This window comes from Anguilla anguilla, chromosome 16, assembly GCF_013347855.1.
Source record: "Anguilla anguilla isolate fAngAng1 chromosome 16, fAngAng1.pri, whole genome shotgun sequence".
Lineage (NCBI taxonomy): Eukaryota > Metazoa > Chordata > Actinopteri > Anguilliformes > Anguillidae > Anguilla > Anguilla anguilla.
Window position 1 is genome coordinate 34984211 of NC_049216.1, and position 13773 is coordinate 34997983.

At 44.3% G+C, this 13773-nt stretch overlaps 1 protein-coding gene across 4 annotated transcripts in view; it reads left to right on the forward strand.

Moving 5' to 3' along the window:
- The window catches only part of trpm5 (transient receptor potential cation channel, subfamily M, member 5), a 27858-nt gene extending 21420 nt beyond the window's left edge, over window positions 1-6438 (forward strand). For 2 of the 4 annotated variants that reach the window (XM_035395114.1, XM_035395116.1), the window contains exons 21-26: window positions 397-565; window positions 986-1164; window positions 2016-2148; window positions 2721-2793; window positions 3467-3557; window positions 4407-5740. In XM_035395114.1, the coding sequence (XP_035251005.1) occupies window positions 397-565; window positions 986-1164; window positions 2016-2148; window positions 2721-2793; window positions 3467-3557; window positions 4407-4588 (827 nt within the window). In that variant the 3' untranslated portion in view covers window positions 4589-5740. Of the gene's footprint in view, window positions 1-396; window positions 566-985; window positions 1165-2015; window positions 2149-2720; window positions 2794-3466; window positions 3558-4406; window positions 5741-5809 lie in introns of those variants that run through there. The other 2 variants (XM_035395117.1, XM_035395115.1) reach the window with 2 other exon arrangements.
- Window positions 6439-13773: the final 7335 nt, after the last annotated feature.

Consider the following 13773-nt stretch of genomic DNA (forward strand, 5'->3'; position numbering starts at 1 on the left):
TTCTGTTTGGTGAAGACAGACTGTACACAGTCAACTGGAGGCATTGTTGTGTTTGTATTGTGTTTGTATTTGTGTGTTTGTGTTGTGTTTGTATTGTATTGTGTTTGTATTGTATTTGTGTTGTGTTTGTGTTGTGTTTGTGTTGTGTTTTGGAAGGGATGATTGAAGGGAAACAAGGAGTGGGAAGACAACACATAATGTGGCTGGATGACATAGAGATGGAGCAGAGAAAGAAGATATGAACAACTCAAGAGAAAGGCTGAGGAGAGAAACAGTTGGAGGACCATGAAAGCCAACCTTCAGATTGAAGACAGCACAAATGATTGATTGGTTGTGTTTGTACCCCAGTGTGAGCGGTAGCTGACGCTCTTTGCTTTGTCTCTCCTCCCCCTGCAGCGGCCCGGATGCCGGAGATGAACTGCACCACGGAGCTGGAGGAGATCCTCGCGGGCACGCTGCCGCCCTGTCCCAACATCTACGCCAATTGGCTGGTCATTCTCCTGCTGGTCATCTACCTGCTCGTCACCAACGTGCTGCTGCTCAACCTGCTCATCGCCATGTTCAGGTGAGCAGCTCCACCTGTTCAACCTGCCCACTCAGGTCTGTAGCAGTCATGTTACTGAAATTACACTACATTACCAGTCACATTACCTATTACACTACAGTACATTACCAGACACATTACCTATTACACTACATTAGCAACCACATTATCTATTACACTACATTACCAGCCACATTACCTATTACACTACAGTACATTACCAGCCACATTACCTATTACACTACAGTACATTACCAGCCACATTATCTATTACACTACATTATGTTACGTTCATTTAGCAGAAGCTCTCATCCAGAGCACCTTACAATACAACATTAGTTACCTGAGCAATATTTGCAGACCACAAAGTATGTGCACAACATTATTAAAGTACAAAATGTAAGTTACCTTATTTGAATCACTTATCCACTCTGGACACAGCTACACCTTCCAGGTGGTCCAGGAGAATGCGGACATCTTCTGGAAGTTCCAGCGCTACAACCTGATCGTGGAGTATCATGGCCGCCCCGCCCTGGCCCCGCCCTTTATTATAATCAGCCACTGCCACCAGCTGCTGCTCTGTTTGGCCAATAGGACGGAGTCTAAGCAGGAGCATCTAGGTGCGTCACTCAGAACCGCGTGTGTACGTGTGTGTGCGTGCATGTGTGTGTGTTTACATATGTGTGTGTGCGTGTGTGTGCGCATGTGCGTGCGTGTGTATGTGTGCTTTTATATATGGGTGTGTGCATGTGTGTGTGCATGTGTGCGTGTGTGTGTGTGTGCATATGGGTGCGCGTGTGCATGTGTACGTGCGTGTGTGTGTGTATGCATGTATGTGTGCTTGCATATATATGTGTTTGTGTATGTGTGTGCCCATGTGAGCGCATGAGTGTGTGTGTGTGCTTGAAATGGCTTATTGTCAGATCAAAATTTCAACCATACAAAAACCATTTGGTTTATTTGCATGGACACAGACGAATGTAGAGTGCCTTGGCAGCCCAGCCCAGCATTAGCACAGGTGTGTGAATGAGGTCTGAAACAGGTCAGAGCATTCTTCAGTCGTTACATCACCCCTGACATGCTGTAAGGTGCGGGGTTTGGAAGGGCGCCCGAGAACGAGGCCTACCCTGAGCCGTGCAAACACCAAACCTCACAGCACCATACTGCTGAGGCTATGACCAGAGAATCTTTACACTATGCAGGAGAAAAAAATAATTAACATAGAATTAACATGTGATCAAACATGATTTCATTATTTTAATTTTGTTGTATTTTTACTGTTACTAACTTTACTGCTGCATATCCTTGCTATGAGATACATATACAAGACAAAAGTTTTGTTTGATGTACTGTACCTATCAGATGACCTTAGAGAACACCCAGAGCTGCAGGAACCTGTGTGTGTGTTTAGAGAGGGAGCTGCAGAAATAGAAGTCCTGTTGTGTGTGTGTGTGTGTGTGTGTGTGTTTAGAGAGGGAGCTGCCCCCCGGGTTGGATCAGAAGCTGATGACCTGGGAGTCGGTGCAGAAGGAGAATTATCTGGCCAAACTGGAGCAGCAGCAAAGAGAGAGCAGCGAGGAGAGACTGAAGAGCACCTCCTCCAAGTACGCACACACACACGCACACATGCACACACACGCACGCACGCACACACCCACGCACACATGCATGCACGCGCAAGTACACACACACACATAGAGACACGCACACACACACGCACACACACGCACACACACACACACACGCACACACACACACGCACGCACACACACGCACACACACACACACACACGCACACACACACACACATGCACACACGCACGCACGCACGCACGCACGCACGCACACACACGCACACACACACACATAGAGACACACACATAGAGACACACACACATGCACACACGCACACATACACACACATGCATGCATACACGCGCATGTACACACACACACATAGAGACACACACATATGCACACAGAAACATGCATACTCATACACTACATAAAAATATGCCAACATACAAACATGCAAATCTCACTTTTGGGGACATTGACCTCATTAAATGAGGAATAGGCACATTGCTTATCTTGACAAAAGCTTTTTGTTATTTTGGTTACATACTGTCACCCGGTCATGTGACCCTTCTGACTCAGTTCCTTCCTTATTGGCCAGGGTTCAGGCCCTGCTGAGGATCGCTGGAGGGTACAAGGAGCAGGAGAAGCGCTTTTCAGCGATGGAGTCCCAGGTAAATCAGTGGAGTCCCAGGTAAATCAGTGGAGTACCAGGTAAATCAGTGGAGTCCCAGGTAAATCAGTGGAGTCCCAGGTAAATCAGTGGATTCCCAGGTAAATCAGTGGATTCCCAGGTAAATCAGTGGAGTCCCAGGTAAATCAGTGGAGTCCCAGGTAAATCAGTGGAGTCCCAGGTAAATCACTGGAGCCCCAGGTAAATCACTGGAGTCCCAGGTAAATCACTGGAGTCCCAGGTAAATCAGTGGATTCCCAGGTAAATCAGTGGAGTCCCAGGTAAATCGGTGCAGTCCCAGGTAAATCAGTGCAGTCCCAGGTAAATACACCCTACAGTTATAAGAAGCCCACCTTCAGGTGATCTGCTTATATACTGTTGTCGCTGGAGAGAGTCTGCACTCAACAAAGACACCCACACAGCTGAAAATATCCACCTCTCTGTCTCTTTCTCTCTTCTTTTTTCTTCCTCTCTCTCTCACTGTTTTTCCATCTGTTTCTTCATCCTGCATTCCTTCTGTGCACGTCTTGTTCTCTTTGCTTCTCACTCTCTCCAACTCTTTTTACTGATCTCATTCTGTCTATCCTTATTTCTCTCTCCCTCTCTCTCTCGCACCCTCTCTGTCTCTCTCTCTCTCTTTCTTTCTCCCCCTCTCTTCCTCCCTCTTTACGCAGGTGAAGTACTGTACGGAGGTGCTGTCATGGATGGCAGAATGTTTCGCACAGAGCACGCTCAGTCGCGGCACAGAAGCTCCCGATCCTCCAGGTGAGTTTGATCCATTAGTCCAGCGCACATCTCCCATCCTCTTTCGTCCAAGTCCAATACTCCTTTTCCTGGTTTTTGCTTTAACTGGTTACCCCGGGTTAGCGTTCTAAAAGGCTGTATAGACCACTGGGTCACTCCTGTGTCAGACCACAGTCGTTTACACCAAGGATACATGTGCAGTGTTTAGCTGTAGCTGTTTAAAAAAATTTTTAAAAAAAAGATCAAGGACGTAATTGAGCAAAAGAGGTAATGAAGAACCAAATTTGGAACAAACGCCTGGAATGGATCTGGGCTTGTTGTGTGACCCCTGCTTTCCTACATTTCATTCCACCCAACAGTCATTCTTTTGTCAGTATTATTTGGATTTATGGGTGTTTTGCTAGTACAGTTATATTGCCTTAAGTACTTTCAAATTAGTTATTCCAAATGTTGGTGAACATGTATTTTCCATTAAAATGGGGTTTGTACACAGAACAACAAGATGGCCGTCTCCTACGCTCTGATTTCTGAAATGTGGATGTTTGTATGTATGTATGTGTGTGTGTGTGTGTGTGTGTGTGTGTGTGTGTGTGTGTGTGTGTGTGTGTGTGTGTGTGTGTACTGTGTGTGTGCTGTATGACTGTGTACTGTGTATGTTTGTGTGTGTTTGTGTGTTGTATATGTGTGTGCTGTATGTGTGTGTATGTGTGCGTGTGTGTGCTGTATGTGTGTGTACTGTGTGTATGTGTGTGTGTGTGTGCTGTATGTGTGTGTACTGTGTATGTATGTGTATGTGTGTGCGTACTGTGTGTGTGTGTGTGTGCTGTATGTGTGTGTACTTTGTGTGTGTGTGTGTGTGTGTGTCCATAGCCAAGGGCCTCCAGGACACAGGACCAGCAAGGACAGCGGATAAGGAAGGTGAACCAGGATCCAAAGAAGCCAAGGCCGGGCCCCAGGAAGCTAAAGCGGGGCCCCAGGAACCCAGGGCGGGGTACAGAGATGACGAAGCAGGGTACGGTGCCAACAAGAAGCTGCCTTACATCGATGAGTAGCACAGCTCACAGGCCCTACTGCACAACCAGATCACAGACCCTACTGCACAACCAGATCACAGACCCTACTGCACAACCAGATGGTCAGCTGTGTATTCTTATTCAGCAGCTTTAACACAGGTTCAGTATCACAGACCCTACTGCACAACCAGATGGTCAACTGTGTATTCTAATTCAGCTGCCTTAACACAGGTTCAGTATCACAGACCCTACTGCACAACCAGATGGCCAGCTGTGTATTCTAATTCAGCAGCCTTAACACAGGTTCAGTATCACAGACCCTTTCGCCCAACCAGATGGTCAGTTGTGCGTTCTTATTCTCTGTCTTTTACCCGTTTTAAAGCTCAAATATTTCAAATATTTTCTTATGAATATTCACGATAAGGATATTGCTGGTTGCAGCAGATGTTGTCTCCTCATCAATTTTCATATAATTAATTCAATATTTATTCAAGTTGTAATGTAAAAATCACATGAAATTTGCATTTTCGGATTTGAAAACACAATTTAACATTTTCACACGAGAATGATAATATTGACATCTGAAAAGAAAATGTCACACGTGAATTGGACATTTTCACATGTAATTGGCTTTTTCACAAGTGAATGAAAATTTCCACATGTGAAAATAGGCCATATTAAGTAATTTGTATCTTCCCATTTTTACATGCCACTTACTTTTGGCATAGGTTGCCTTATTCCACTCTCATCTCATAAGTGGCAAGAGTTTTATCGTTCACATGTTGGATGTTCACATGTGGTTTTTGAACACATATGGTTTTTGATCATGTGATTTTTTCATAAGAGTTAGCACTGGAAACTCCTGTTACCAACCGGGCCCTCCTACTATAGGGAATTAAGGAGCACAGGAGTTGACCATCTGGTTGCTGTAGAGGATCTGTGGTGATGAGGGAACAGGACTGATGTTGCATGCTAATGAGCTGCTACATGGCCAATCACATCACTGTGACAGGCAAAGCCTTGTGCCCCTAGCTCAGGGGTGCACAACTCCGGTCCTGGAGGTCAAATCTGTGTGCTGGTTTTTGTTCCAACCAATTACCTTAGTTTTAGCTGTCTGATATCTCCATGAGCTAGGAGCTGAAATCTTAAGGATTTGCTTTTAGGTTGCAGCTGGTGCTTATACAAAGTGTCAGATCATTTAGCAGAGGTTGGCACAAAACCCTGAAACGGATCGGCCCTTGTTGTGCACTTTTGCTCTAGCGTCAGGAGGTGACTTCCGCGGCGTGAGCGTCTGGCCACCTGTGTGTCTGTCCGCCTGCTTCCCTCCGGGATCACATGACCAGCGCTGACGAATCGGGGCCGTGCCTGCGCTAACCGCCTCTTCCCCGCGCACCATCCAGCTTGAACGTTTTCCGTGTTTCCTGCAGCGCATCTTTTCCTCTGAAACGCCCTGTACGCTGGAGCCGCCGCCGGCTTCCTGCTCTGCTCCTGCTGCAGCCGCGCGCTTCCTCTTTACTTAGCGTGGGTTTGAGTGTTAGCCTCTTCATAGTGTGCCTTATCCTGTGTATTCCAGTTTACGAAGGAGGGGTGTGTGATGTGCAACCAGAAAGCCCAGAATATTGTGTTTTTTGCGGGATGGGGTGGGGTGGGGCGGGGCGGGGGGTTATATCAAGGAAACGTGTTATTTTGTTTAAATTTTAAGGCCAGTTTTACCTTTGACAATTAATGTGGTTCATGGGTTATTTGTTGGGTAATCGAAGAATGTCATGGTAGTGTAATCTGATGTCATTATCCAACAGCAGACTGTTTTTGCCCAAAAGACATGTCTTTTATTTATTTTATCATCAATAAAGCAACCAGGTGTTTTAGGACAAATCGCCCTACACAGACATTTTGCTTCTTTTTAACAAAATGTAATAATGTAATTGCTAGCACATTGTGGATTATGCAGCAACAGTCTTAGAGTTTTTGGTAAATACAGGTGCGTATCTAGGAATTCTGGGTCCCCTAAAGGATATGGCACTGGACCCCCTTTTTTAATTTAGAAAAAAAAATGTAGTTGCGGGCCCCCCCAAAATGTGGATCCCTAGTACATAGACATATGCAATTACAACTAATTAACATTACATATGTAATTATACGTATATTGCCTTAGTGTATGTTAAAGTTGTATAATGGGAGTGTTACGTCCCTCCGCCTCAGGTGGGGGCGCTGGCCGTTTGGACACGCGTGTGTCTTGTTAACGTTAATTGTGAGCACCTGTGGCGGTGCCCTTTTAAGAAGCCTGGAGTCGGCTTCTCAGGAGATGGGAGTTTTTCCTCCTCACCTCTCGACCACGGCCGGGTCTTGATTTTATCTGGTGTTTTGCCGCTATTTTAGTATTCCTTATATATATTTAAATAAAGTTATTGGTTATTTTGGGAAACCTTGATGTCGGCATCGCTTATGTTTGCGGGGGCTTGAGAGCAACCGTAACAGGGAGAATGGATATTTAATACATAATTGTCTCCACAACAATATAATATTTGTAAATTCTACAAAAGTGAAACTTGAATTTTAAAGAAAGCGACAAAAACACACCAAAAACACATATTATATTTCGTTTATTCAAATTTTCCCCCCAAAAATATCAAAAATGTTGCTGGGAAGCCGTTTAGTCGTTATTATACAGTGATTTGTAACTGCCCCAAATCTCTAGTTTAGAGAAATTTAGAATTCTAACACCGGTCCATGTCCAAATGTGGTCATTTTCAGTTTAGTGTAGCATGTCCTGAGAACATACTGTACAACCGACAGAGGGGGAAAGTCCAGGGGTCAGAAAGTGAAAACTCCTGCCGTGTGTTTCTTCCACCCTTGAACTCCAAGGCCGCGGATTTCACTGCGTTTGCCCGGATTTTCCCCCTCGCACAGCCGATTATTGGCTACCCGTGTTTGCTAAAATGCTTCACACCTGAATGCCACGGGCCTTTGAACCTTCGCAGTTAGAGTGGTGATACCGAACAAGGGCTGATGCAAAGCCATTGTATTTGCTCAAACGTTTGAGGATTAGCCTTCGCTGACGATAACACTATCAACTGTCAAATACGCATTGACTGCCTGAACCGGCCTTATCGCTTGTGTAACCACTTCACAATGTGGAGAGTGTCAAGCCAAGGTTTTGAATATTTAAACGTAACTGCCCGGTCCATTAGTGCTCTTATCACCAGCTGAGGTGGACCAGTCACGTTAGCGGAACAGGTGTGGTGCAAACTGGTGTGAACTCAGTTCAGTTCTGGTGAGGCAAATGACAGTCACCTGTTGCTGTCCCGCTTGAGGGACTTAAAAAGAGCTGACCAAGCTGACCAAGAATGTAGCAAATCAAACATTTTCTAAGGTAAAATCTTATGGTGTAGATCAGGCACATATTGGATTGAGAGATCGGATTTTATCAAAAACAAAAAAAAAAAAACAAGGCCTCACCCTTTCTCAACAAAGGCTGAACAGCCTGGAGCGAGTGAACGTTGACATCAGCCACAAAGAATGGCAACTACTCGCAATGCATGTGCTCTCCAAAGCACTGTGACGTCAGCGACGGCTTTTTATCGCTCAGCAGCTTGTGAGTCAGACTCCAGAAACGAGCTGGACCCAAGATGCTTCATGTGTAGCTCAAACAAAAGTGGGCTTGTGGGTAGCTGCTCGACCAATAGCGTTCACTGGTGGCTGATGACGGCCCAATGCCCAGAAGACTGAAGTCGTCCCATTCCTGGGGGACACAAGAGGCAAACTGTGTGTCATGGTTGGTAAACTGGGATGAGGGTCTCTTCTCATTCTGTCTGGTCTGACCGTTCATTTCCACTGTGTAAACCAGGGGTGTCCAGTTCACCCCTGAAAGGACCAAATGTGGGTGCAGGATTTGTTTTAGTCTAGCACTAAAACATCACCCGTTTTTAAATGTTGAGGCGCTGACTGAACACCGTGACGAGTTGAATCAGATGTCGTAGTCCTGCCCCCCCCCCCCCCCAAAAAAAAAGAACAAAAAAAAAACCTGCACCCACATCAGCCTTCCTTGGATGGCATTGGATTGGACACCCCTGACGTAAGCAAACGGGGACTGTTTGTCGTCTTAACACAGGTGACTTCTTTCCACTCTGAAAGGCACCCCGTCATCACAGACTGTACTGTACAATTAAAGCAAGTGGAATTCGAGTGCCTTCTCAATTTCAGCTGCAATTATCATTACTGAAGGAATGCCAAAGGAGGTGTATACACCTAATATGGTCTATATTGCATCACGATCATTTCAATATAACGTAGGTGTAGTGTAGGGTGGTTCATAACAATGTGTCCTTATCAGACCCCCAAAAGGAAAACAGACTGTGTTTACAGTGCTGACAGGAAGTCAACAGGGTTTGATAAAGAAGGCAGTGCCATGGCAGTTGCAAAACATTCTGCAGGATTCTGCAGCATTACGTCGAGGTTACTTTAAAGCTTAGGTTCACGTGTGTTGTAATCGTGTTTTGTACTGTTGCAAAGCCGACAGAAATGGGGAACAAGCTGGTGTCTTCGGTTTTGTGGAACAGCACGCGCTGACCAAACACATTGGAACACCATCCAGAACTGAACAGAAAGTGCTGCCAGCTAACCTGTGAGTCAGCACTCAGCTGTGCCAAAAGAAGGTTACCCGGTGTCATAGGCCTACAGAGATAACGCAAGCAGGGTCATTGATGCACTGTTTGGTTGTGATTGTGTCATTCTTTAATGATATGGGTTTTTTTTTATTTTTGATCCTTGGGTGTATAAGAGGTCAAGTGGAATGGTTGGAGGAGACTCGTCGACACGGTCTCCTGCGTGCTGCTCCTGTATACTGCCCTACAAAGCCTAACTGCAGTAACTACACAAAGGGTAAAACTGAGAAAAATGGCTTTATAGTGATTTAACTGGCCAGTCAAATGGGTTACAGGTATATAAGTGATATTGCACTAATTGTACATGTATTCCTGAGGTAATTTCTATGCCCAAAAACCATGACGGCTGGCCAGTTAAAACACTTTAAAGCCATTTTTCTCAGTTTTACCCTTTGTGTAGTTACTGCACTTAGGCTTTGTAGGGCAGAATAGCCATTTCACTACACGCACATTTTGCACCAGCGTATCCTGCCGCTAAATGAACACACTGAACAATAAACTGCTTTCGCTTTAACCCGGCATTCCTCTGTGACTCTTCCCGCTGCACGCCTAGCAGATTTAAGGCCCTAGCGTACACATAGGACTCACGATATCTGCACCCTGTAGTCACTCGCCTGTGCACTGGTGCCGTAGCAAGATGCACTACGGTATCTACGCAGACTACACATGCTAGAGGCACGTCCACCAAGATAGACGGCGATCACTATAGAGCCCCACTACTGGCTGGTCATTTGCAGTCTGCTATGCATAACTGCTAGCACAGAGGAAAGGTTAAAACACTATTTTGGAGTCAGATAAGTGACACAACATTAAATTAATCCTGTTCCAGTATCACCGGGTAAGACTACATGCCTTCCTTCGCCACTCAGATACTTCCGCTGATTGGTGTATTGGAGGGGATTCTTACATTGGCCTACTATATTTTACACTCGTATGAGGGAATTTGGGCAGGGTTTATTGCAGGGAGCAACAATAAAATATGTTTTAATGTCTAAAATAGAAAATCTTTTATTTTATTTTCTTAATGAGAATAATGGTGTAGGATAATAACTGGAATATAAACATGGTGGTTGAGACCAGAAAAATGAGAGGCATGTGGGGCATTATTGAGATTATGTGTGCAATGTTTTCGGTATGATTGACAAGGCTTGGACATATAAACTCCATTTTAGTATGTCCATTTTCAATATGAAACTTTTAAAAATAAAAATATGCTTCGCATATCCAACTGACACGTCTTTAGAATTTTGATCTTTAGATCACAAATCAGCATCTATCAAAATAAATGTCATTCTCTCCATGTTATTAATATATCTGCAATTGCAAATGCTTTTGAGTCATGCTTACCCCACTGATGAATGTATTTTTTTGAGACTTCACAAAGCTGGAGAGCTGACTCATATCAGGCTCAAGGAAAAACTGGTTTCACAGGAGTAATGGCATCCCGAGTTCTGAGAGATGCTTAATATGGATGATTAAAGCAACCTTTTGTTTCAAAATGGAACGATGTGAGAATTTGTCTTTGAATGCGATACTTCATTATATTCCATTATATTCCATTTTATTAATTTAATAGATGGTCTCATCCAGAGTGACTTGCAATGAAAGAGAACAGAACTTCATCAACCAGAGTTGGCAACAGCACCAAAAATAAACATGCATAATCCATTCCTTTATGTAGCTCAGATTTTTCTTTCATAACCGTCAGAAACAGTGGCACACCCCAATATGTGGACCTGTAACCTTCGCTCACAAGGCCACTACGGGTGTCCCGGGCTGGGATCTGGAGATCCTCTAAGGGGGGAGGGGGGCTGGTTCTCAACAAAATTCTCGATGAAGAACATTGTTTGTATTTCATGAATGACTTCTTTCATATGTCAGTCATTCAGATCATTTAAATCTCGCTTGGTTTAAGAATATTATTGGTAACATTCATTATGAATGAATATCTTCATCACGGGAACCAAATGCAATGCATTTTATTGAAGTTGGGTTCCTCAGATCCAGGGTTGTCGTTTTAGGGGACCCCTGTTCTAGTTTGCACATTTGGGGGGATAAATATAATAACCCAGCCTGACTGCACTGCAGTGGGGGAGTGTAAGTACCCCCTTTGCAAGTTGTCTCCTCCCACCCAAATTTTGGGTGATTTACTGTGTCAGTCTTGTAATGACCTGGGTCAGTCATGTGTGTTTGAAATATTTAAAACTCTCCAGATGCCAATAAAATTGCACTCCCCTCCTAACTTCTGCAGACTCCTGAGAATTTTCAACAAAACACATTAGAACCAAAATGCACGATCATGGATGATGGACTGAATTATGATAACAGTAGATGTTTCTTTTAAATGTCATAAATCTGAAGGATTTATTTTTTTAAAAAGGGTAAATGCATTTCAAACACTGTACTGTGTTTGTTTCAGGTCAAGGGGGGTGGTGGGGGGTGGGGGGGTTTAACTATCTAAATTCCTCTTCAAAAATGAACATTCTCCACATTGCATCTACTTTCCCTTCCCTCGGGTAATGTACTGTAATGTGAAAACAATAAATTGTAGTTGCCAGAAGAGGCCATTCTGTTTGTGTTTGGAATCCATTCCTACCCAGCCTGGTCTTGGGCCCCTCAAAGGTTTCTGCTTCCTCTGTTGGTTCTGGTCAGCAATTCAGTACATTATTCATCTTATATTGACCAACATAGCCATTTAGGACGAGAGTGAAACTAACCCAATAAATCAGATTTAGCCACATGTAGACCTACTCTTATTCCATTGACAGAACTTGAATAATTAATGAAAACTCTATGGCATGAACGAAACAGACTGGGCGATCTTATTTTATTCACATGAAAAAAAGAAATAATAATTTTCGAGGATAAGACTAAAATTCCATACAAGTCAGTTTAGAAATGCCATCTGTTTGCCAGTTATTCCAGAAAAATAACTGGAAACCCCATAATACTTTTGATTGCATAACCATGTCCAAATATCTTTGTCACGCGCTGGATCACTTTTTACCCTCATTTATTTTGTTTTTCGGATGTCCGCGTGTGCCACTGGTCAATGGGTGAAAACACTTGCCCTTTGTCCCAAATTTACCAGCACAGCGCTACTATTTCGACAAATCACAGGCAGAAGATAAGGGTCACTAACGGTGACATCGCCGTAGCAGAATGAACATGCAGTTTGTCCAGAACGTTATTACAAGTTGATTGAGAGCAGGGCAGGGGACCGATACGGCGGCTCAGTAATTCTGTTCAAATTCGCTAACCTGAATAACGTTTTGTTCAATAATTCCATATATAAACACTTCCTGGTGGGTTTGCAGTTCCCAACAGTTGGCCAGTATCTACATCTCGGTACATCCGATTATCACTGCATCAGTCGGTCATGATTGCGTATCCACATAGATGCGAGGACAAACGTCTGCCAGCCAGTACCAGAGCCCGTTTAAAAGGAGGAGCGTCCCCAAATGACGAATCCGCATGGTGGCGTGACGCCTTACGATTTTGTGCACGGGAAGTGACGACACTAAAAGCGGACCTAACTTCATTTTTTTTTTTTTTACTGTTTCTGTTTCCACTGTCCGGTGTAGCAGCACAAGACGCGAGTGGCTGTAACGTGAATTGACTTTGACTGAGCAGCAGTCGCTTTTCATGTGGTTTGCGCGAAAAGAAACACGGAAGGGAAACTTGAAGATTATTTGTTTCTTGGGTGGCAGTTCTCGTTGTCTTGTTACGTTTGTTCTGAAAAAAAAATATATATCCAAGGCTTGTACGCGCGGAATTGTGCATACATGTGTTCGCTAGCTTGCGAAAGCAGGTAACCGTGATTTGTGTTGCGAAAACAAACGTGAGACCCGTGAATACGCCAGCTTGACATCATTGTGTAAAGACAGCTCATAAAGCTATAGCTTTTATACGTTTATGTACCGGTGTTTCAGCGCCTGTCCGCATCGCATTTTTTAGTTAGCAAGCAAGTTGGATGGGGGTAATTATTTCACTTCAGTGACATTCAACAACGTTATGCAAACTCTGGTATGTCAGTGAGTAGCCTATGGGAAAATGCATTGCGTTAGAGTAAAGTCGGGCATGCCCTGCTAGCTGTCTTAGCAGTCAGCCAAGTTTGACATTGGTGAGGCACTCTAAAATGACAGACGTAGCCGGATTAGTGAGATAGATTCGCTTGCATGTTGGACAAAATGCCCACCCTGGGATTTTACTGTTGAGTAACTAGCTAGCTAGTCACGGATCATTAATAGACAAGACTTGGTAGCTAGATTACCAAGTTGACTCACGAGCTCGCGTCTGTCACCCGCAACTAATAATTCATTTTGAGCTGTTGCGGGTATAGCTAGCTAGTTTGTACTGGACGACAGAACGGGCAAACAGGTGACACCTTGTCATAGATTCGGGAGGCTGCAATCTCTGGATCGGACTTCAGATGCTGTCTGTGTCGCCGGGTGGGGCCGTCACTGTGGATCAGACACGGTGAAAAGACATATTGCAATATCTTTTGTCGAAAGCTAACGTTATACGGATTGCAAGCTTGATAGCGCACCGTTCGGCGAA